A 20,483-nucleotide genomic window follows, 5' to 3' on the forward strand; every position below is an offset into this window, starting at 1 on the left:
TAACCCGTTGTCAAAAATATTGGCCCATATACTTGCCTCGGCGGCTCGTTAATACCGACTCTATCCCTTTTTACTTTCTTGAATTACATGTGTGCCTTAAAGCTGTATACAATCACAGAATCTCACTGACAAAAGAACAAGATTTCAAATTGTTCGTACTAGAACAAGATTTGATTGTGAGATCGGAAATCGAGCGGACACAATGGAACACGACCCCTTTCTCCGGCAATTCGAGCCGTCGGATCTCAAGATCGCTTCGGAGTTTTTGACGACATGGCTTTCTTTCTTGTCTAGAGATCTCTGCAAAGACTGCGTCAACGCTCTCTCCGAACGAATCAGCTCGCTTGACCCAGGTAAGGATTAAGCGGGAAAACTTCGGGTTTCTCGGGAAATTGAAATTTCTTTGTAGGAAACAGAGATATTCTCTGTTCCCGTAATTGTTTTATTTCTTTAATTGATGTTCTGTTATTTATTAAGGTAGCTATGCTCTGAAGAAATCGAAATTGAACATTAGGGTTTAATAATTGGTAACAAATAGGATTCGAGAGAGTAGCGTTTCTTTGTTGTTAGAATTTTACTGTTTACATTCAATAATGTTTCTAAAATTGGTGAGTTAAAGTTATCGGCTTTAGGGTTATTTGTTAGTTGCTTATGAGGAATCGTGTTTCCTTGTGTAGAGCATTGTAGTAACATTGATGGAGATGGTAAAGCTGGTTTGGGATTAGAAGGAACAAGTAACAATGTGGATGATGACCATGAAGGCAAGTCTACTAGAGATTTGAAAATTATCGGAGACTGTGATAATCATTCATTAGGTAGTTGGAAAGAGAGTGGAATTGCATTTGGATCCTTATCTGAAGTTCTTGGTAGTGCAACGCCATCTCGACCAGCTGCTGCTGAAACGGCAAGCCCTAGGATGTCTTGGGCAGATATGAGTCAGGAAGAAGATGAGTTTGAGGAGGAGGAGGAAGAAGAGAGGGAATCGAGTAGGACAGGTTTTGATGAGAGTCCGGTGAAGAAAACTCCAGAGAAGCCTAAGCTATCAAGAGACCAAAGAGAGTCTCTCAGGCTGAGGAATGTGAAGAGAAAGAAAGACTTCATTTGTTTGGAGAGAGTTAAAGGAAAGATCGTTAACGTAGTTGAAGGGCTTGAGTTGCACACCGGTGTTTTCAGCGCAGTTGAGCAGAAAAGGATTGTTGATCAAGTGTATCAACTTCAAGAGAAGGGAAGAAAAGGAGAACTTAAAGGTAGCTTCTTGCTTCTCTTATCTTCTTTGTGACCTATATATTCAATCTGAATCTTGTCTTGTTCTTTCTCTGTTAGCGCGTACTTATACTGCTCCACAAAAGTGGATGAGAGGCAAAGGACGTGTGACTATTCAATTCGGCTGTTGTTACAATTACGCTATAGTAAGTAAACCCATTCTCTGTTCTTTTATCATCAATCTGTCTCATTCTGACAAAAGAAGTGAAAGAGTCATTGCCTTTCTTGTATATATTAATAGGATAGAGCTGGAAACCCACCAGGTATCCTTCAACGCGAAGAAGTGGATCCATTGCCTTCTCTTTTCAAAGTGATCATTAGAAGGTTGATTAACTGGCATGTGCTGCCTCCAACTTGTGTGCCTGATAGCTGCATTGTCAACATCTACGATGAAGGTGACTGTATACCTCCTCACATCGACAACCACGACTTCCTCCGTCCATTCTGTACCGTCTCGTTTCTCAGTGAATGCGATATCCTCTTTGGTTCAAACCTGAAAAGTGAAGGTCCTGGTGAATTCTCAGGTTCATACTCAATACCGCTTCCTGTGGGGTAAGTTACTTGAGAATCTCCAATATCGAAACTTTTCACCACTCCTTGTCGAATAATGTAAAGTATAAACCAAAACATTGGTTTTTGGGAATTTTTTTTCAGATCAGTTCTGGTGTTAAATGGAAATGGAGCTGATGTAGCTAAGCATTGTGTACCTTCAGTTCCCACAAAAAGGTTATATATCCGTTTCTTCCGCAGTACAAAAACATCAATTCTTTCTCATTTGAGGTTTTTTTTTATTCCTTCAACAGGATATCAATCACGTTTAGGAAAATGGATGAGTCAAAACGCCCGGTTTGGTTCACTCCAGAACCTGATTTGCAAGGGATCGAGCCACTTCCATTGGAGCTGAATCGCTCTGATTCTGCTGCAAGGTCCTCGGGATCAAATAACATAAGAGGGCATGGACGCAGAGGAGGAGCAGGCAACAATTATGCCACGAGAGGCTACTATAATCCTGTGAGAAGCAATCCACAGTATGACTCTGGAGAGTGGTCCTCTAGCCAGAGAAGAGGCAAGCCACGTCCTAGTAGAACCTAAGGTTAATTAAAATAGTACAACTTGATCTTAAGCTGAAATTTATGGCTTGTTCTTTAATTATAACCAATTTTCCACATTCAAAAACTATATATGAACGTCCTGTTTTTTTTCTCCATTCAAACAATTTATTTTCATTTTTCATTTTTTGACCTTATTTGTTAGTTTCTGAAATTGTGTAATGTATATTAGTATTACTGTTTGATAAATATGTAGTTTAAGTGTGAATTGTTTTGTGGTTTGTTTCGCTTTTCTTTTTCTTCCTTGTCAATTTTTCCAACTGATGTGACAAAAGAATTTCGTTCTAACCAATGCATGCATATATATGTGGTAATCGATAATTGATTTGACCAAGTAATCATTCTTCATCTATATATGTTTTTGTGAATATCGTTTCACTCAAAGTAAATACAATTATTTTTTTCAATTTTTCGACTGATCAGAAATTATTGTTTTATCAATTTTATTTGAATTGGGTTAAGTGTTTAAACGGGTCATTTAAACATGTCCGATAAAACCATAATTTGTGATCGGTCGGAAAAATAAAGGATAATTTGTGATCAGTTGAAAATAAAACTGAAAAGGACAATCGTACTTCCTTTTAAATGATCCTTTCTCAAGCACAAAACGTGAATAGAGTGATATTTTCAGTATTTATTATCGATCACTACAATTTGTGACCCGTTTAATGGATTAATTTTTTCATAATCTAAGCACAAACCGCAGATAAAAAACCTAGAACACCGTAATTTGAGATTCATGTTCATGCAAACAAATACCTAATATAAATATAATAGGTGACATCAACCGCTCAATTAGTAAGAATAGTTGGAATAAAAGCGTTTAAAACTATGATTGTAATGAGCGTTTGAAACGGACGTTAAAAGATAATTTAGGGCCTCAGACGGTTAAAAGTTAATTTTCGGATGGTTAGAAATTGTTACAGAAATAGGAGAAGCAAATGAGCGGTTGTAGTCGAAGTTTTTTTTTTAATAATAAAATTTGTAATTTGATATTGATTTTTAATAATAAACTAATAAAATTATTTGATTTTTCTTTGTATGTATATATGTATGTTAGTTTTTTTTTATTATTTCATTCAATTTAATTCACTCAACAAAATAATAATATCATAAAATAGATGTGTTTGTATATTCAAATCAGTCCAAAAAAAAATCAGACATTGGTTATGCATATATTTTTTTAATTGTTTTATAAATTAAAAATTATAAATTATGAGAACAAGTATATGAACGATTTGATGAGACAATGGTTATACATTTTAAAGTTATTAAAAACATTTATCATCACTGGTATTTTTTAGAAAAAATCTAAAATTTGTTATTGTTGATATGTGAATATCGACAAGGGACAAAACAATATCTTAGATTGAAATTCTGGATTTTATTAAGATCTGTCAAAAATACAACTGAGTTCGTTTATATGATAATAACAAACGAACTAAGACTTAAGAAATCAAGAAGCTAATGAATGCCTTGAGCTCTTAATCTCCAAGTCTCTCCAGGATTTCTTGTCCTTCTGGTGTCGATTCTTCTTCCTTTATGTCTCCTAAGTCGGTCTTCGTGAGTTTTTTCTGTGATATGGGACCGAGAAGACTTTCCTTTTCTCTCGGCCGTTTTCTTTTTTTCATGTCAATTTCCTTTCTTCTCGTAAGTTTCCTTTTTCTACTCGGAAACTTTCCTTTTTCCTCCGAACTCAGAGAACTTCTTAGTTCCTTTGAGAAGTTTCTGACCGACAGTTTGTTAGCCCCCCCCCCTTCAGTTCGATAAAAGGGTACGGCTTTTAGTCGAACTCATTCTATCTAAACCTAAATGCAGGTAGCAAACCGAGCTCGGTAACTACAATCGATTCACATTCCCGGACGTTTCGCACTCTATCTTCAATGAGGCGCGTGAATTCCGGGATTTCGCGAAAATCAAGGAACCACGATTCCCACTGTTTATAAAGGAATAACTTCTTCTCGTATTCATTATTCTCGTTCAAGCATATATAAGGTACGCTGCTCTCCCTTCTCTCTAGATTTTTTTCTCTCTCTAGGTTTTTATTCGTAGTTCTCTCTAGTTTCTTCAACTTTCTCCGCCCCAATCTCTTGAATTTTCCGATCGATCTTCAAGTTTTCCGATCAATCTTCAAGTTCTCCGATCGATCTTCAAAGTGTTTTTCATTCCCTTCAGATCCCCTTTTGATTCTATTTTTCCGAGCTCGAGATGTCTTCTAGCTCTTCGATCAACTCTTCCTCTAATCAAATTCTGCCGGAAGATCATCGCGAATCTTCGGAGCCGAGCTCTTCTTCTTCAAATCCTCATTCACCGAACTCTTCTCAGCGGGAGAGTAATCCTCCGCAGCTGGTTCGCAAAACTTCTAGATCGGCTGGTGCAAATAGTAGCCGATCTCGACCGCGAGTTGAAGCACCCGAGCAATTGGCAACAGAGACTCGTGAAACTGAAGCTCGAGCTGGGCCAAACGCTGATGGCGTTAACCACGAGATCGAGGAGGTTGCGGAATCTGAAGAAGAGAATCTCGAGGAGAACGCTACCGAAGTACAAGCTGCCGATGGCAATCTTGAAGCAGTGAACTACGCATCACCACCAATTCCAAAGCGGAGAGTTGTCGTCCTCATGACGTGCCGTCTTCTTCACTTTCTCCGGGTGCAGTTCAGGCCGTACTCGAAGAAAACGGGCTCTCAGATAGGGTCATCTTCATAACTCCTGAAGCTGGAGATCGGCCATGGGATGTTCCCGAAGGTTTCCTTTGCATCTACTTGACATACTTCACGCAATGCGGGCTCTCTCTTTTAATTTCCTCTCGTCTACTCGGATACTGCAATCGGCGTGGCGTAGCTCTCACTCAGATGATACCGGCATCGATAACGAACTATGTTGGCTTCGTTACTCTGTGTACCGAGCTCGATGAGATTCCGACTAGTTGGCTCTTCGAAGACCTCTTCTCGGTCAATATCCACAAGTCCAAGGAGTGGTTCTTCGCAGCGAACGCCAAGCCGAGAAAGAACATTGTCACTGGGGTCAAACCCAGTAAATATAACGACTGGGAATCCCAGTACTTCTTCCTCGAGATGAAGGATCTCACAGTCAACAATTCTGACATCCCAACTCAATCAGAGTGGAAAATTCCGATCGGTAGATATAGATGATCTTATACTTCGTTGATTTTTGTTTTCGTATCTCTCTAACTCTTTTTCGGTTCATCTTTGCAGGTCGTCATCTCCCAAGCATTCTTCTCAATTCTGGACTCACTTCCGAATTCAAAGCAGCTTTTAGTGAAGCCGGCAAACGCCGTTGGCCCGAAGTTTAGGAAGAAATTCTTCAACGCCGAGCTAAAAAAGCAGGTTTGATTATTGAGTTCACTTCTATTTTCCTATTTTGAGTTTTTTTCCGAACTCTTCCTTATATTTTTTACAGCTTCTGTTAAGGAACAGAAGCCCCCGAAGCCAAAGAGTCGAGCAAACAAGCCTCGAGCTGCTCCCAGACGCAAAGCACCGAAACCGCAAGCTAGACGAGCTCGAACTGCCAGGATGCTTTCACTAGACGAGATCCCCACTCTGTTCGATGAGGAGAAACCGAACGTTGCAGATCCGGCTCCTATCCCTGTCGCTGAAGGGACTAACGAGCAGCCCGAAGAACTGCCGCCTGCTGCGAACTCGCCCGACCAGGCTGGTCACAAGAAGCTGAAAAGGAAGAGATCCTCGAAGAAAATAAAGAGGATTGAAGGTTCTTCTCGTACGCAGGATGCCACCGCCGAGCTCGATCCTCCGACGGCTGCAACGTCGGACCTCGCGATTCCTCAGGATCAGCCTGAAGCCTCCAACTCCCGGAAGAGGCAAGATAGGGGTCATGCCGAAGACTCTCCGAAACCAGAGCCAGCCAAAAGGACTAAGGTGTGTTTCGATTACGATGAGGAAGGTCCTTTTGAGGAGAACGTCGTCGCTTGTGCCGACCTTTAGCACAAGATCTCCACTAAGGTTCCGAGTCTCCCGGAGATCTTCGAGCTCCGGTTCCCTAAACTGTACAAAGGATCGCGCGTACAACTGTCGTGGTAACTTCCTGATTTCATTCTTCTATTGTTTCTTTTCCTAAGTATGAGTTCTGACTGTTTTTTCTCTTTCGCAGCTCGCCAGCTAGACCAACAATTTGGTTGCGGCATATGAGGTTGCTCTGTACGATGAACAGGTCAGGGTCTCGGAGCTGGAAGAACACATTTCTAAGGCTGAGGAACGTCTCGCCACCGAGCTCCAGATAAACGACAGTCTTCACACTGCTGTCGACTTTCTGAAGCGGGAGAGTTCGGAGCTTAAGGCAGTGAGAGCCGAACTGACCGAAGCTCAGACCTTGCTTTCTCGGGAATTCGAGAAAGATAAGGAGCGATTGCAGGGTTTAGTGGCTCACTGGAAGAGTCGAGCAAAGAGCGTTCACGCGAAGGCCTGCGAACGCTTAGAGAAGGTCATCCGAAGCTTGGATGATGCTAATCGGGCTCGTAAGCCATACTTGGTGGTCAACCAGCTTACCGGAGTTTTGGGCTTCATCAAACAGCTGAAGAAGAAGGGTCTGTACGAAGTCCCGCCCGAGATGGTGGCCGAGATCGAGGCGAAGCATGCTAAGGCGCTACAAGACTTCCGTTCGGTTGATGCTTGCGTTCTCACAGAAGAGGATAAACGAATGTCTCCGTTTTCAGAAGATGATGATGATGCTCCGGTTGGGAACGTGACTCAAATTGTGCAGGATCCGGCGAGAGGCGAGCAGTTCGGCTCAAATGATGATATACTTTATGCCGATCAAGCTGCGACTTCGAAGACTGTTTAGTCTTTTTACTTTTTCCTTTAAGTCGAACTCAATTGCCCTTTAATGGGTTATTTTATATGTTTATGTAATATTTTGTTTATTTCTGAACCCTCGGTGGGTTTTTAAATTTATTTGCCTTTCGGAAGGCTTTATGATATGCTTTTTCGTTCTATTTGCAGAAGTATCTTTTTCTTAATTCTTTCTTAAGTCGGCTTATATGTGCAAGTGTTGAGAACTTGGCTTATAGTGCGAATCTGAGGAGTTTGGCTTGTTGTGCAAGCATTTGAGCTCAGCCTGGGGAACCCAAGTGAGTCGTATCGTACTGGAAGAGTGAGTTTGGTCGAACTCTTGTAAGCGCACGAGACGAGCTCAAGGTTTTCTAAGTCGAACATAACTATTGCGAGATGGGCTCTGCTTATTGTTCTTGGTGACTTAGAATTTTTATTGCGGGACTGGCCCCGGCTTTTTAACGTGGTTTTTACCACGGCACCATGTGGGTGTTCGCGAGATGGATCTCGGCTTCTTAAGTTTGCATTCATGTGGAATGCTATCGAACACTTGGCCAGGAAGTCGATGTTAAAAAAGTAGGAGTTTTAGTATGTGATTACCAAACTAAAACTTAGACATTTTTACTTAATAAAATTTTATTGATGTTATAGCTGGACTCGGTAACGAGCTGCCTACGTAATCTTTAAAAAGGGATCAAGCCATTCGTATTTCTAAGTACAAAAAGGTTTTTCGCTCCGAACTAAGTAGTTCTCGTACGGGACGCCGTGTCGGCAGATGATGAATTTCCAGACGAACTTTTTGACGTTGATGCTGTGTATCTTGGGGTATGCCTCGGCTTCGACCCATTTGGTGAAGTAGTCGGTAACGACCAGAACGTATTGCTTTTGGGTTGTAAATCGGCGAAATGGACCGATGATGTCCATTGCCCAACGCATGAAAGGATATGGTGCAGTCGAGGTCATCAGTAGTTCAGTAGGAAGGTTGGTCATCGGGCCATGACGTTGGCACTTTTCTCAGCGTGCGGTATACTTTTCGCAGTCGGAAAGCATAGTAGGCCCGTAATAACCGGCTTTTTTTATCTTAAATGCCAAAGACCGAGCTCCAGAGTGATTTCCTCCTTCTCCTTCGTGTACTTTCTGCATAACTTCCATGATGTCGTTGCCGTGAACACAAGTCAAAAGTACACCGGACGCGTCCCATCTAAGGAGAATGCCTTTAATAACTATGTATCGAGCTGCGCGAGCCTTAAGGTGTTGAACTGCCCATTTTTCTGCGGGAACCGTTCCGTCGCCAATGTAGCCCACAATCTCTAAAGTCCAATGTTTGGGCTCATCTTCGCCCTCGGCTTCGATATCGATTGGAACGTGTTGGCCTTCGTATTCGTCTTCGTGATCGGACTCGTTGTTGTCTTGTTCGTTCATTTCAGTATCGAGATCGGTGACAACTTCCTTAGGCTTTGTCTTTCGGGTGAGGGGTGGAGCTAGGTTGGGTCGGGCTTCGTAATCGCGTCGTCTTGTAACGATGTTGCAGCTTGGAGCGGGCTCGATACTAGGTCGTTCGATTGCCGCGATTGGGATTGTTCGTCGGAGATTGGGATCGGAGTTAGTTGCAAGGGCGGCCAGGGCGTCAGCGGTTGCGTTCTCATCACGCGGTATTTTTGTGAGCTCGAGGGTCGAGAATTCCGAAGCAATATCTTTAAGGACTTTGAGGTACGCATCCATACGATCATTCTTGGCTCCGTATTCGCCGTGAAACTGGTTAGCCACGAGTTGAGAGTCGCAGTAGGCGTGGACGTGTTCGGCGCCGATTCTTTTGGCGAGTCGTAGTCCGGCAATTAGCGCTTCATATTCGGCTTCGTTGTTAGATGTCGGGAAGCCAAGGCACAATGATTGTTCGATGACCTCGCTTTCAGGAGATTTGAGATGAATCCTGATGCCAGATCCTTTATGGGAAGAGGAGCCATCGGCATGGAGGATCCAAGGCTGTACGGCCGGGTTTGCATCGACGAGCTCAGGCGGGAGTTCGACCAAGAAATCTACCAAGACTTGGGACTTCGTTGCAGTCCTTCCTCTGTATTCGATATCATATTCGCTAAGTTCAATGGCCCATTTGGCGAGTCGGCCGGATTGACTTGGGCTGTGAAGGAAGGTACGAAGAGGATGGTCGGTTAGGACAACGATCGAATGCAACTGTAAGTATGAGCGTAACTTTCGTGCGGAGATAACCACGGCGAAGGCAAATTTCTCCAAGGTTGGGTAGCGATACTCCGATCCATCGAGGGACTTACTTGTGTAGAAAATTGGCTTCTGCTCGCCCCAGTCTTCTCGAACTAGGACACTGCTGACCGTATACTCCGAAATCGCGATATACAGGTAGAGTGTTTCGCCAGTTTCGGGCTTAGATAGAATTGGCGGCGTAGACAAGTATTTCTTAAGCTTGGAAAACGCTTCTTCGCAGTTCTCGTTAAATTCTAGATGCTTGTTACCACGGAGAAGTTGATAGAACGGCAAGCACTTATCTGTCGATCTGGATATGAATCGATTAAATGCTGCAATGCATCCGGTTAGTCGCTGGACTTCTCGTTTGGTTGTCGGGTACGGGAGCTCGAATATAGCTGCGATCTGTTTCGGATTGGCTTCAATGCCGCGCTGTGTGACTATGTATCCGAGGAACTCGCCGGACGTTACGCCAAACGTGCACTTAGTGGGATTGAGCTTCATGCCATATTGGTCTAGAATATCGAAGCACATGCGAAGATGGCTGACATGATCGGAAGCGACGAGTGACTTGACGAGCATGTCGTCAATGTAGACTTCCATAGTTCGTCCGAGCTGGCTTGCGAACATTCGGTTGACCAGGCTTCGGTACGTTGCTCCAGTGTTCTTCAAACCAAAGGGCATAACTTTGTAGCATTATATGCCACAGTCCGTGATAAATGATGCATAAGAATCTGGTTGTACGCGGAGAATGCGTCCATAAAAGAGAGTAGTTTGTTTCCGGCAGTTGCTTCCACGAGGCGGTCGATATGAGGCAAGGGAAAGCTGTCTTTCGGACATGCTTTATTGAGGTCGGTGAAGTCGACGCAAATCTTCCATTTGCCGTTCTTCTTTTTTACGACCACGAGATTTGCTAGCCAATCAGGGTACTTGACCTCAGTGATGGATCCTGCCTTGAGTAACCGCTCAACCTCATAGTTGACAGCTTGTGCCTTCTCTGGTTTGAGTTTTCGGCGTTTCTGCTTGATCGGTTTGTATGTCGGATCAATATTGAGCTCGTGGCAAGCGATTGGTAGATCGATCCCGGGCATATCCTCTACTGACCATGCAAAGGTGGATGAATGTTGTTTCAGAAAGTGAACGAGTGTTTCGCGGATACTTTGGTCGAGTTCCGCCGATGCCTACTTGACGCTCTGGCCTTAGTTCGTCGATGCAGACTTGAATAATCGACTCTTGCTTGGGTTTGTTTGCTGGACAATGAGCTCGGTCGTCGGACCTTGCGAACTGATAACGCAGGCTTGGTTGGCCGAACGAAGCTTGCATTCGTGTATGTAACATGATCGGGCGACGGCTTGGTTTCCTCGGAGAGTGTAAACACCGTCAAGAGTTGGGAATTTCAGGCATTGATGGTACGTTGAAGCCACTGTCTTCATCGCATGTAACCACGGTGTGCCGAGAATAGCGTTGTAGATCGCTGGTTTGTCAAGAATAAGGAACTGAATGATCTTCGCAACTCCGGCGAGGTAGATCGGGATTTTGACTGTGCCGACCGTCATGCAGCGTTCGCCGTCGAACCCTGTTAGTGGCTCGATGAAGGGCTCAATCTTGTCTGATGGTATGTCGAGCTGGTCAGGTGCGTCCTTGAAAATAATGTTGACCGAACTGCCCGTATCGATCAGAATGCGACTTACTTCAACGTCGTCGAGAAGTAGTTCGACGACGAGGGCGTCGTTATGTGGTTTATGCAACCCGATTGTGTTGGCTTCGGTAAATATCAAAGGTATTCTCTTTGGCGGATCGTGTGGGAACTTAGGCGCATTGGCGGCCTGTCTACTGTATTCCTTGATGGCTCGAACCGAATAGCTGCAGACTTCTATAACTCCCATAATCATGTTGACGCGCTTCCTTGCTTTGGGAGTGTGATTTTCTGGCGCGCAGTCATCACGATTGCGCTTCGGTTGTTAGGGTAAACCAGGTGGATTCGGTGGAGGCGGCGGTAATGCTGGTAAAGCTGGCGGAGCTGGTGGATCTTTGGCGACGGTGTTCTCGGGTGGTACGTTATTCGGTCGAGGCGACTTGCTTCTTAGAACGTTTGAGCGACGGAGATCGTCGAGCGAGATTTGCCCTTTTCGATATTGTGCGAGCAGGTATTCCCGCAGATGTTTGCAGTCTTCGGTGCTATGTCCTTTACGGTTATGGAATTCACAAAACAAGGACTCGTCTTGATCTTCTTCACTGCAGACCCAGTTATTAATCCACTGTCTGGCCGATTGCTGGATGGCATTAGCGTAGAACTTCTTGCGATTCTCGTACCCTCTATTATAGCCTGACTGTGGTTCGTTATTGGTGGCCTTCGGACGTTCGGGCTGCTTCGCCTGATAGTTCTGCTCATAAGCGCCCTCTTCTTCTTCTTCGGCTATGTAAGTATTAGCTCGGTGCAACGCGTTCTCCAAGGTCTGTGGGGGGGGGGGGGTTGTGAGTGATCGCGCTCCGGAAGCTAGTTTTTATCCAATCTCCTTTCTGGAGACATAAGAGAGCAGCTTCATCACTGATCGTGCAAGTGGCGACAATCGTCTTAAAACGTTGAATGAAGTCACGGGGGCTCTCGCTTGCTCCTTGGACTATCTTCCATAGCTCGGAGTTCTTGGTGTTTTGGCCGATGAACATTGAGAAATGTTTAACAAAGGCCGTCGTCAGCTCCTTATAGTTATTTATTGAGTTCGCCTCGAGTCGTGAGAACCAGTCGAGAGCTATTCCTCCTAGACTCTCGACAAACAGCTGGCACTGGACCGCATCCCTCTCCTCAGCGGATTTGAACTGGTATCGATTCATGCAGATGCCGAATGATGTCAAAAAATGCTGGGGATCGGTATTGCCTTCATCTTGATCTTGAGTTTCTCCATATGTTTGACAGACGTTCCCGCTATGCGCGGCGTAAAGGGTGTCTTTGTGTTTCCTGAATGACGCGCTCGATTTCCGGGGCCGCGCTCGTTGCTTGCTGAATTTTTGAAGTGATCTCGCGAAGTTGTGCCTTCATTGCCTCGAACTCGGTATCGCGACTTAGATCTGGTGGCGATGGTGCGTTCGCCGATCCGACAGCAGTGGACCGCATAGTTCCGGCTGGGTCGCCATCTGTATTGAGGTCGTCGATGATGTTCTGAACTCGAAGGGGAGTCCGTGCTTGACTGAGCTCGGCGATCTGTGCAGCCATCTGACTGAAGCGTTCTTCGCTCCTTTTGTGGATAGCTTTGAACTGAGCGTTGAACACTTGAAGCAGCAGTTCGGTTCCAAAACCTCCTACGGCTGCGGGAGTTTGGTCGGCTTCTGTTCCAGTGTTTTCCCTAGGGGTTCCTCCTGTCTGTTCCGCGGGAGTTCGGATGTTGCCGTTCTCTTCGCCGAGAGGGTTTCCTTCCTCATGGATGTTGGCTTGGTCTGTCATCGCTGATCCGATCTCTCCGGAATCCGATCTAAAACTGAATATTCTGTTAAGCCCCCTACCTGGCGAGCCAATTGTTGATATGTGAATATCGACAAGGGACAAAACAGTAACTTAGATCGAAATTCTGGATTTTATTAAGATCGGTCAAAAATACAACTGAGTTCGTTTATATAATAATAACAAACGAACTAAGACTTAAGAAATCAAGAAGCTAATGAATGCCTTGAGCTCTCAATCTCCAAGTCTCTCCAGGATTTCTTGTCCTTCTGGTGTCGATTCCTCTTCCTTTATATATGTCTCCTAAGTCGGTCTTCGTGAGTCTTTTCTGTGATATGGGACCGAGAAAACTTTCCTTTTCTCTCGGCCGTTTTCATTTTTTCATGTCAATTTCCTTTCTTCTCGTAAGTTTCCTTTTTCTACTCGGAAACTTTCCTTTTTCCTCCGAACTCAGAGAACTTCTTAGTTCCTTTGAGAAGTTTCTGACCGACTTCGGCTTGATGAGCTATGTTCGGCCCAAGAATTCATTCAGCCCAATATTCCCGATACATTTCCTTCGTAAACCGGGCTTACGTCGTGCCGATCTTGGTTTGTATCGGAGAAAACCGGGGGTGCGGTTGTTACCTCCAACAGTTACGCTTAATCTCCTTCCAAAAAAAAATGTGCATGTATTCATGTCCATCGACAAAAATATAAAAAAATCTCCTTCCAGAATTATAAATTATGAAAACAAGTATATGAATGATTTTATGAAACAATAGTTATGCATTTTAAAGTTATTAAAAACATTTATCATCACTGATATTTAAAAAAAAAAAAAAAATTGCTATGCTTAATCTATGTCCAAAAAAAATTGTGCATATATTCATGTCCTCGACAAAATAATTAAAAATCGATTATGTATTTCAAATTTATCAAAAACTTTTTCATAATAGATATTTGTTTTAAAAAAGAAAATTTAAATTTTTTATGCAAGTTTCATATGATTAAGTTTAAACTATGAATTATTATATTATTTTATAAATAATTATCTAAATAAAGTTGTACTAATAATTTTATACATTTACATTATTTAACCGCTGTAATGCTACCAATCAAACTCAATTTTTTAACAGCATTCTGTTAAGCAAACATTCTTTTGCAACCACTGTCTCTAATCGTCTTTTTTATAAGCGTTTTTGATACAACCGCTCAAAATTCTTTAACTGTTTTGTTCAAACGTGGTCATTAATCGGACCCAACGTATGAGAACGAGTCGAGAAATTCCAATATATAATTATTATTATAATTTTAAAAATTGCACAATATATACAACAACAACAAAAAAAAGATTTACAAGTTGCACAAGTGAAATGAAGAAAAGAGAGAGGGACATAATGAAATAACACGTGGGCTTAGGGATCTAAGAATCTCTTTCTTAAAATCCATAGAAAGAGAGAAGAAAAAAGTTTTGGCTACTATCGAGTATGACACTTTATATCAATGAAAAGCGCCGATGTGTTCTTATATATGAGATATGGAATGATCTTCTCATCTCAAATCCCTATTCATTTTTTTATAAACATCATCATTCCCTTTTCTACCATTTTCCCACTTTCTAACTATTCATCCTACCCTTTTTCTTGATATAAATTGTAACTTTTTGGTACTTTAAAAACCAGGCATGATGCATCTCTATGCTGATTCCTTGTCTGCGTTTTTAAACGTGAACGCAAGTTTTATAATTATAGTTAAAACAAATTAGAATGAATTTTAAAATTTTATTATTATATGTTGGATACTTGGATTGATAGGGGAGAGAAAGCGAGAACAGAGAGGATGAGAAAATGATTACCCGTAAGAAAAGGAAAGCAAAAAAAGCAGCTTTGATGTGTTGTTGTTGATTTGGATAAAAGGGATGTGTGTGTGTATGTGCATACTGCATACAAAACACCTTTTCATATTATCCCATCACAAAGTATTGATCTGTCTTCTGTTGAATTGATCTTGACCATTTATCATTCCATATAACGAACCCTGATTTTTTAGTTATGATACTGTTCTTAATTGAAAACAAAAAACTCTGAATTTTGTATTGTGTTCTTCACTTCTTATGGAGACATTCAATGATAAAAAAAAACCAAAAATTTAAGAACATGTTATATTTTTAAGGGTTTAATGTTTTAGAACACCTGTAATTTTTTAAAGGATCACATTTCTTTTTAGATAATGGTTATATCTTTAAAATTATCAAATAATATTACTTTTATTAAATAATTGTTTTTTTAGAGAAAATAATAATATAATTTTACATACTTCAAAAAGTGAATATAATAATAATAAATAAAATTCTTGATTCAGACCATTGTTTTCATTTGACCTAACCAATCATGCGCATAATTTTTAAGATTTGGAACCATTTGTACTTAGTACGCTACAAAACATTAGACAAAAAACAAACGTGGAGATATATGAAAAAATAATATCAAAATATTAATATTGGTACAAAGTGATAAGAGAGGGGTTGTGGTGCTTCGTACAAGAATTAGCTTGTGACCAATGATGTTTGCTTATAGTTCTGGTCGGCTAGACACTTTCTCTCTTGATGGTCTCATCAATTTGATCAACTACAACCGAATCCGCCTCATGTGCATATCTCTGAACTTACGATCTCAAATTCTTAAATTCCTGAAAAAATACGATAATTAGTATATGAGTAATATGAGTATTCTGTTTTTTTTTTTAATTAAAGATACGATCTTTGTACAAACAATATTCTTTGCACGAGGGACCAGTAGAAGGATGGGGTTAGTTTGTATAATATGTGATTATGAATCAAGGTAGTTCAGAGATATCATAAGCAAAAATAAATTCAGGGATATTCAAATAATTTTTCTTGATTAAGAAAACGCTTTCCAATCAAATTAATCATTAATAATTGAAAACATGATCTCTCTCCTCACATTTTTCATCTTTACCACAGTCGAAGGCAATGATCACTCTTCTCTAACTTTCTAGGAAACTAACACTTTGCTTTTTCTTTCACTCTTCTTTTATCCTATTCCTTCTTAGAAAAAATGTACATGCAGTCATGCACTACAATATAATAATCATAGTTATAACCCCTTTTATAAAATATGTAAACCAAAATCTGACTTTCAAACAATTTATTTTCTAATTTTTAGTACTTTTCATTAAAAGTAATTATTTTAATGAAATTTTACATAACTAATGTTAGTGGATCTTATAAGAAATTTTGCATAACTAGTGTTAGTGGATCTTATAAGAAAATTAGTAGAGTATGTTGTAGGTTGGCAGAAAAAATGGGATTTTTGCTATCTATAAAAATTATGTAGATTTGATCATAGGAAACACAATTCTTCTATTATGCAAATTATCAGTCTATACTTAAAACCGTATAGTATTTCCTTTTTGAAGTCGTCATCTGCGTTGAATATTCTATGCAATTTTTCTCAATCGGTTTACAAACTTATATAATCAATATAAATAGGTAAAAAAGAGACAGTGAGAGAGGGAGAGATAAGTAATAAATAGTCACAACCACCAATGTAATTGGTGCAGTTGTGTGGTGAGAGGTACTTCTCCATCCAAAATAAGAAGCTTACAACAAGAGACACACACCGTTTCATATGATGTAATATTCCATCTTTGAAACCATATGTATGCATGTAAAAGCATATCATCATTGATTCATCCATATGTTGTACGTTGTGTGTGTTTGAATGAATATAATATGATGATGAAGATGTGTGTTGTTGTTGATGATGATGATGATGAACTAATTCTCATGAATTCACTTCATTTATTGCTTGCATTCCATTTACGTTATCGAAGAGCGTGCTCTTTCTTCGACAGTGAAATTCCTTCTGCACCACTCTCTCTCTCTCTCACTCTTTATTTTTAACATTCACTCTCTCTATTAATCTTTTAGCTCTTCTTCTACTTATTAAATTAATTAATAGTTCATTTCACAATATTTGATTTTTTTTTTACTTTTTGACACAGATTTAAAAAAATTATTGTTTAATTATAAATATCTTATTTTCTCTCACTAAACATTTTTCTATGGTTATGAACCAATCATAAGTCATCAAATTCAAATATTTTCAGTTAATAACTCTTAAAATTAATCATTTATTAACAATATAAATTTTAATATTAGAATAAAAACGCAAGAAATCCACAAGGCATATTAGTTTACATAACAATAAGAATAAAAATGCAAGAAATCCAATATTGTGAAACAGAATTATATTAGTTTACATGAATTTTGATTTTCCTTTGATTTTTAAGATGATAACATAAAACTCTAAATATGAAGATTTAAATTGGCATGATACATTTAGAATGCGTGTTAAGCAAGTCTTGATGAATTGAAAATCAATGCATATTGGTACTGGTAACACACAAAAATGTCTAACTATGGTACGTCGAATTAATTAAACAATTCAATAAATGCACTATATATAAACAGTGTAACGTAAGGTGTAAATAGCGAATAACATATGACAGACTGAATATAAAGCTCGGATCGTAGAGGGGACCATGCATGTTCCAAACCCTATATTTCTTCCCATTAATTTCCGGGAAATCAAACTATTATGTTTTAAGAAGAAAATAAATAATTATAAATGTTTTCATGAAATTAGGGCTAAAGTACAAACAAAAACTAATGATGCCCTAACGAAAATGAAATCTCTGCAATAAAGAAGAGTTGTTTTTAGGGGCCACGTAGACATTAGTTACAAAAAGCTCTGGGTGTTTTAGCCCTCCTGCCTCTTCAACAGTACTTTACGACAATGTAAAAGATCGTGAGGCGTAATTTAAGATCCTCTGTTTCTCACTGCATGCTTGTTACCGTACGCACTCATAGGAGATTAAAATTTAAAAATCAAAGGATCTATAAAGGATATGTATACTATAAGACCATGCATTATGCATATATGTTCATGTAGTTGCTTGTGTAGATATATATACAATTATATTTTTTTTTTTTTCACAATCCAAGTTAGTTAGTGTTGTATCGTTCGGTGTAATGGCCGGGCGGAAGTAGATAATTAGATAGAAAAAATGTCAAAAAGATGTATACATTGAAACTACTCGTATATTTATAAACTTCTCTAGTTATCAAAATCATCAAAAGCTCCATACGATCTTTAACAGAAAAAGAGATATTTTGTAAGAAAGCTCAGAAACAGTAAAACTCGTTTAACTGATTGATAAAATATGTTTGGAAGTTTATACAAATATCGTACTGTATCGTTTAAATATCATTAGGATTAATCATGAGGTAAAAAATATATTCCTAAAACAAATTACAAACCTATTCTTTGTTAAATTAGTTGAATACAATTCAATACTTTATCCGATTGGCTAAAACTAAAGGAATCGGATTTTAGATGAAACCGGGTTTATGGACGATGAAAATGTTTGGTTAGCTAGGGCAACTCCCTATAAGATTCCAAGACTTCGATCCATAATTTTGTTTTCCAAATAATAGTTACAATATAACTGGTTTGTCAAAAGATTGTTTGTTCATGGTGTTGCTTTGCGCGTTAAATGTATTAATATTGGTCATGAATCCGAGAAATCATGGGAGACTCTAGGCAACTATACTACGTATTAGCCTAGCAACTTTGGTGATCCGATTTCTGAATTATCAATTTTTTGAATTGAACAAATTATCATCGACCGTATCTTTAGAGTTTAGACCCGTTTCCCACAAATTTTGTAGCTCCCATGAAGAAATACTCAATTTTTTATGTTTTAGTTCAAAGTTTCCCTGCATATTTTAAGATTGGCTCTTATGTAGAGCAATAACATTCTACGAAGGTTGTCTATTTTTATTTTTCGATTAAAATTAATGTCATATTCTTAATCAACTAACAAATCTATATAGATAAAAGCAAAGCTATTAAACTTGTAAAACCAAAAAAATTAAAATGACATATTTCTACAAAGATTCATTCCCATGCATATAAAGTCGAGCATATCACAACATTCTCTTTAACCATTTAACTAAAAAGAAAACTCTACATTTTCATAAGAACATCAGTCTCAGTTGTTCTACACACTGTATTTGTCAGATACTAATTTATTAAAAAGATCAGCAGTACATTTATATTCATAGTATAGCTATTGTCTGTTGATATCTTAAACTTCTATTACATACTGTACAAAAAAAACACTATTTTCATAACGAGGGGTTTTCTGATTAAACTATTCACAAATCACATGGTTGTCATATTAGCGTTCGTCCAATTATTACAATTAATGCAACGTTGATATTTCGTGGTTTTGCGTTTTAAATGGAATCTACTGTTTTACACAAAATATAAACATTCGTATTTTTGTAAGTGTTATATAATCTTTGTTATATTTGATTCATACATTTCTAAAACCCGCGCGAAGATCTAAGACTAAACCTGAAAAAAAAAATCAAACGTAGTAAGACAATTAAAGCTCGGGAATTTTATTGTATTTCCAAAATACATAATTAAAATTCACTGGAATGGAAAAAATTACGTATATATGTACCATATATAATGGTCATATGGGAGGAATAATTATAATAATTTGTAATTTTGTGAGACGTGATCAAATTTAATCAGTACGAGAGAGCTGCCTTAACGAATTATCAAACAGTATTCATTTTTTATCCCCCAAAAAATATACATTCTTTCATTCCTACCATTAAAAAATATGTTTTATTTTATTGTTATTATTATTTTAAATGTATTGTGTGTATGGGTAAAAATCTTTCATACGTAGACAGATACAGAACAATTAAAGCTGGTGAAGTAATAATTAGAAGAGACAGAGAAATTGAAAAAATTTGGAGTTTGTTTTTCGTCTAAGTAAATACCGATGATGCCCTCACCTTTCTAATTCCCTCATTTGTCCCTTTCCTTTTTCATGTTTATTTCTAACTTCTCTGTCTCTTTCAATCCTTCTCCACCAGATATCCTCTGATTCGATGATCCCCACCGATATTTTACAAAACAAATATTTATTTTCACTAAATCAATAAATTCTCCAAGAGTAGTTTCAGTTTTTTTTTCTTTTTCTTTTTAAAGAACATACAGTAAAATTTCTATAAATTAATAATGTTAAAACTATAAAATTTTATTAATTTATCGTGATATTAATTTATCTATAAATTAATAATTATTAATTTATAGAGATAATCTGGTTTTCACTTATAATCTTCTAAAAAATTATTTCGAATAATGTTGTATCTAAGAATTTAAACAAAAATTTTATTAAAAATTATAATTAATAAACATTAAAAATTATAATTAATAAACATATTTATAATAACAAAATAGTTTTTAATAGCATATTAATTTGTCTATTAAAAATATACATGTTGAAAAGTTCAATATTTATAAGAAACGATAAGTATTATAAAAAAGATGAAATTGAAGATAATACTATAATACATTTGTAAACATTTACATGTAAAAAAATCAATTATCACATGAAATTTTTTTTTCACAGTTTTAAATGTATACCGAAAAACAATAATAAGAGACAGAGATATAATAAGTAAAAAGATGAACACCAATGAAATTTCAACTTTAAGTAAAAACAAATACATTGATCATATTTTAGTACATATTTGTATAAATTTATACAATTATTAATTTATGT

The 20,483-nt window shown here is 38.5% G+C and overlaps 6 protein-coding genes across 7 annotated transcripts; 3 read left to right on the top strand and 3 right to left on the bottom strand.

Moving 5' to 3' along the window:
• The first annotated feature begins 93 nt into the window (after positions 1-93).
• On the top strand, positions 94-2,491 carry LOC18026400. Of its 2 annotated transcripts, none has more exons than XM_024160851.1 (6): positions 94-353; positions 678-1,247; positions 1,324-1,409; positions 1,505-1,815; positions 1,918-1,986; positions 2,065-2,491. In XM_024160851.1, exons 1-6 carry the CDS (start codon positions 203-205, stop codon positions 2,165-2,167), a joined length of 1,290 nt encoding a protein of 429 aa, XP_024016619.1. In that variant the 5' UTR covers positions 94-202; the 3' UTR covers positions 2,168-2,491. The 2 variants fall into 2 exon arrangements, with proteins under 2 accessions (XP_024016619.1, XP_006409216.1); XM_006409153.2 differs by having other exon boundaries at positions 96-353; positions 1,918-1,989; positions 2,067-2,491.
• A 2,733-nt stretch (positions 2,492-5,224) lies between these two features.
• On the top strand, positions 5,225-7,190 carry LOC112089911 (hepatoma-derived growth factor-related protein 2-like). The gene is made up of 4 exons (XM_024160774.1): positions 5,225-5,510; positions 5,588-5,659; positions 5,793-6,268; positions 6,561-7,190. Exons 1-4 carry the CDS (start codon positions 5,225-5,227, stop codon positions 7,188-7,190), a joined length of 1,464 nt encoding a protein of 487 aa, XP_024016542.1.
• A 1,001-nt stretch (positions 7,191-8,191) lies between these two features.
• LOC112089912 lies at positions 8,192-9,997 on the bottom strand. The gene has a single exon (XM_024160775.1). It carries the CDS (start codon positions 9,995-9,997, stop codon positions 8,192-8,194), a length of 1,806 nt encoding a protein of 601 aa, XP_024016543.1.
• Positions 9,998-10,062: 65 nt separating this feature from the next.
• Positions 10,063-11,286, bottom strand: LOC112089913. Its single transcript, XM_024160776.1, has 2 exons — positions 10,671-11,286; positions 10,063-10,493 (listed from the first exon to the last, which is right to left on the bottom strand). Exons 1-2 carry the CDS (start codon positions 11,284-11,286, stop codon positions 10,063-10,065), a joined length of 1,047 nt encoding a protein of 348 aa, XP_024016544.1.
• A 69-nt stretch (positions 11,287-11,355) lies between these two features.
• Positions 11,356-12,226, bottom strand: LOC112089914. Its single transcript, XM_024160777.1, has 2 exons — positions 11,923-12,226; positions 11,356-11,810 (listed from the first exon to the last, which is right to left on the bottom strand). Exons 1-2 carry the CDS (start codon positions 12,224-12,226, stop codon positions 11,356-11,358), a joined length of 759 nt encoding a protein of 252 aa, XP_024016545.1.
• Positions 12,227-17,375: 5,149 nt separating this feature from the next.
• On the top strand, positions 17,376-17,797 carry LOC112089915. The gene is given in 3 exon segments (XM_024160778.1): positions 17,376-17,600; positions 17,603-17,689; positions 17,786-17,797. Coding segments are annotated over 3 exon segments (324 nt in total).
• Positions 17,798-20,483: the final 2,686 nt, after the last annotated feature.

The sequence above is a fragment of the Eutrema salsugineum genome, unplaced genomic scaffold (genome assembly GCF_000478725.1).
Source record: "Eutrema salsugineum unplaced genomic scaffold, Eutsalg1_0 scaffold_11, whole genome shotgun sequence".
NCBI classification, from domain to species: domain Eukaryota; kingdom Viridiplantae; phylum Streptophyta; class Magnoliopsida; order Brassicales; family Brassicaceae; genus Eutrema; species Eutrema salsugineum.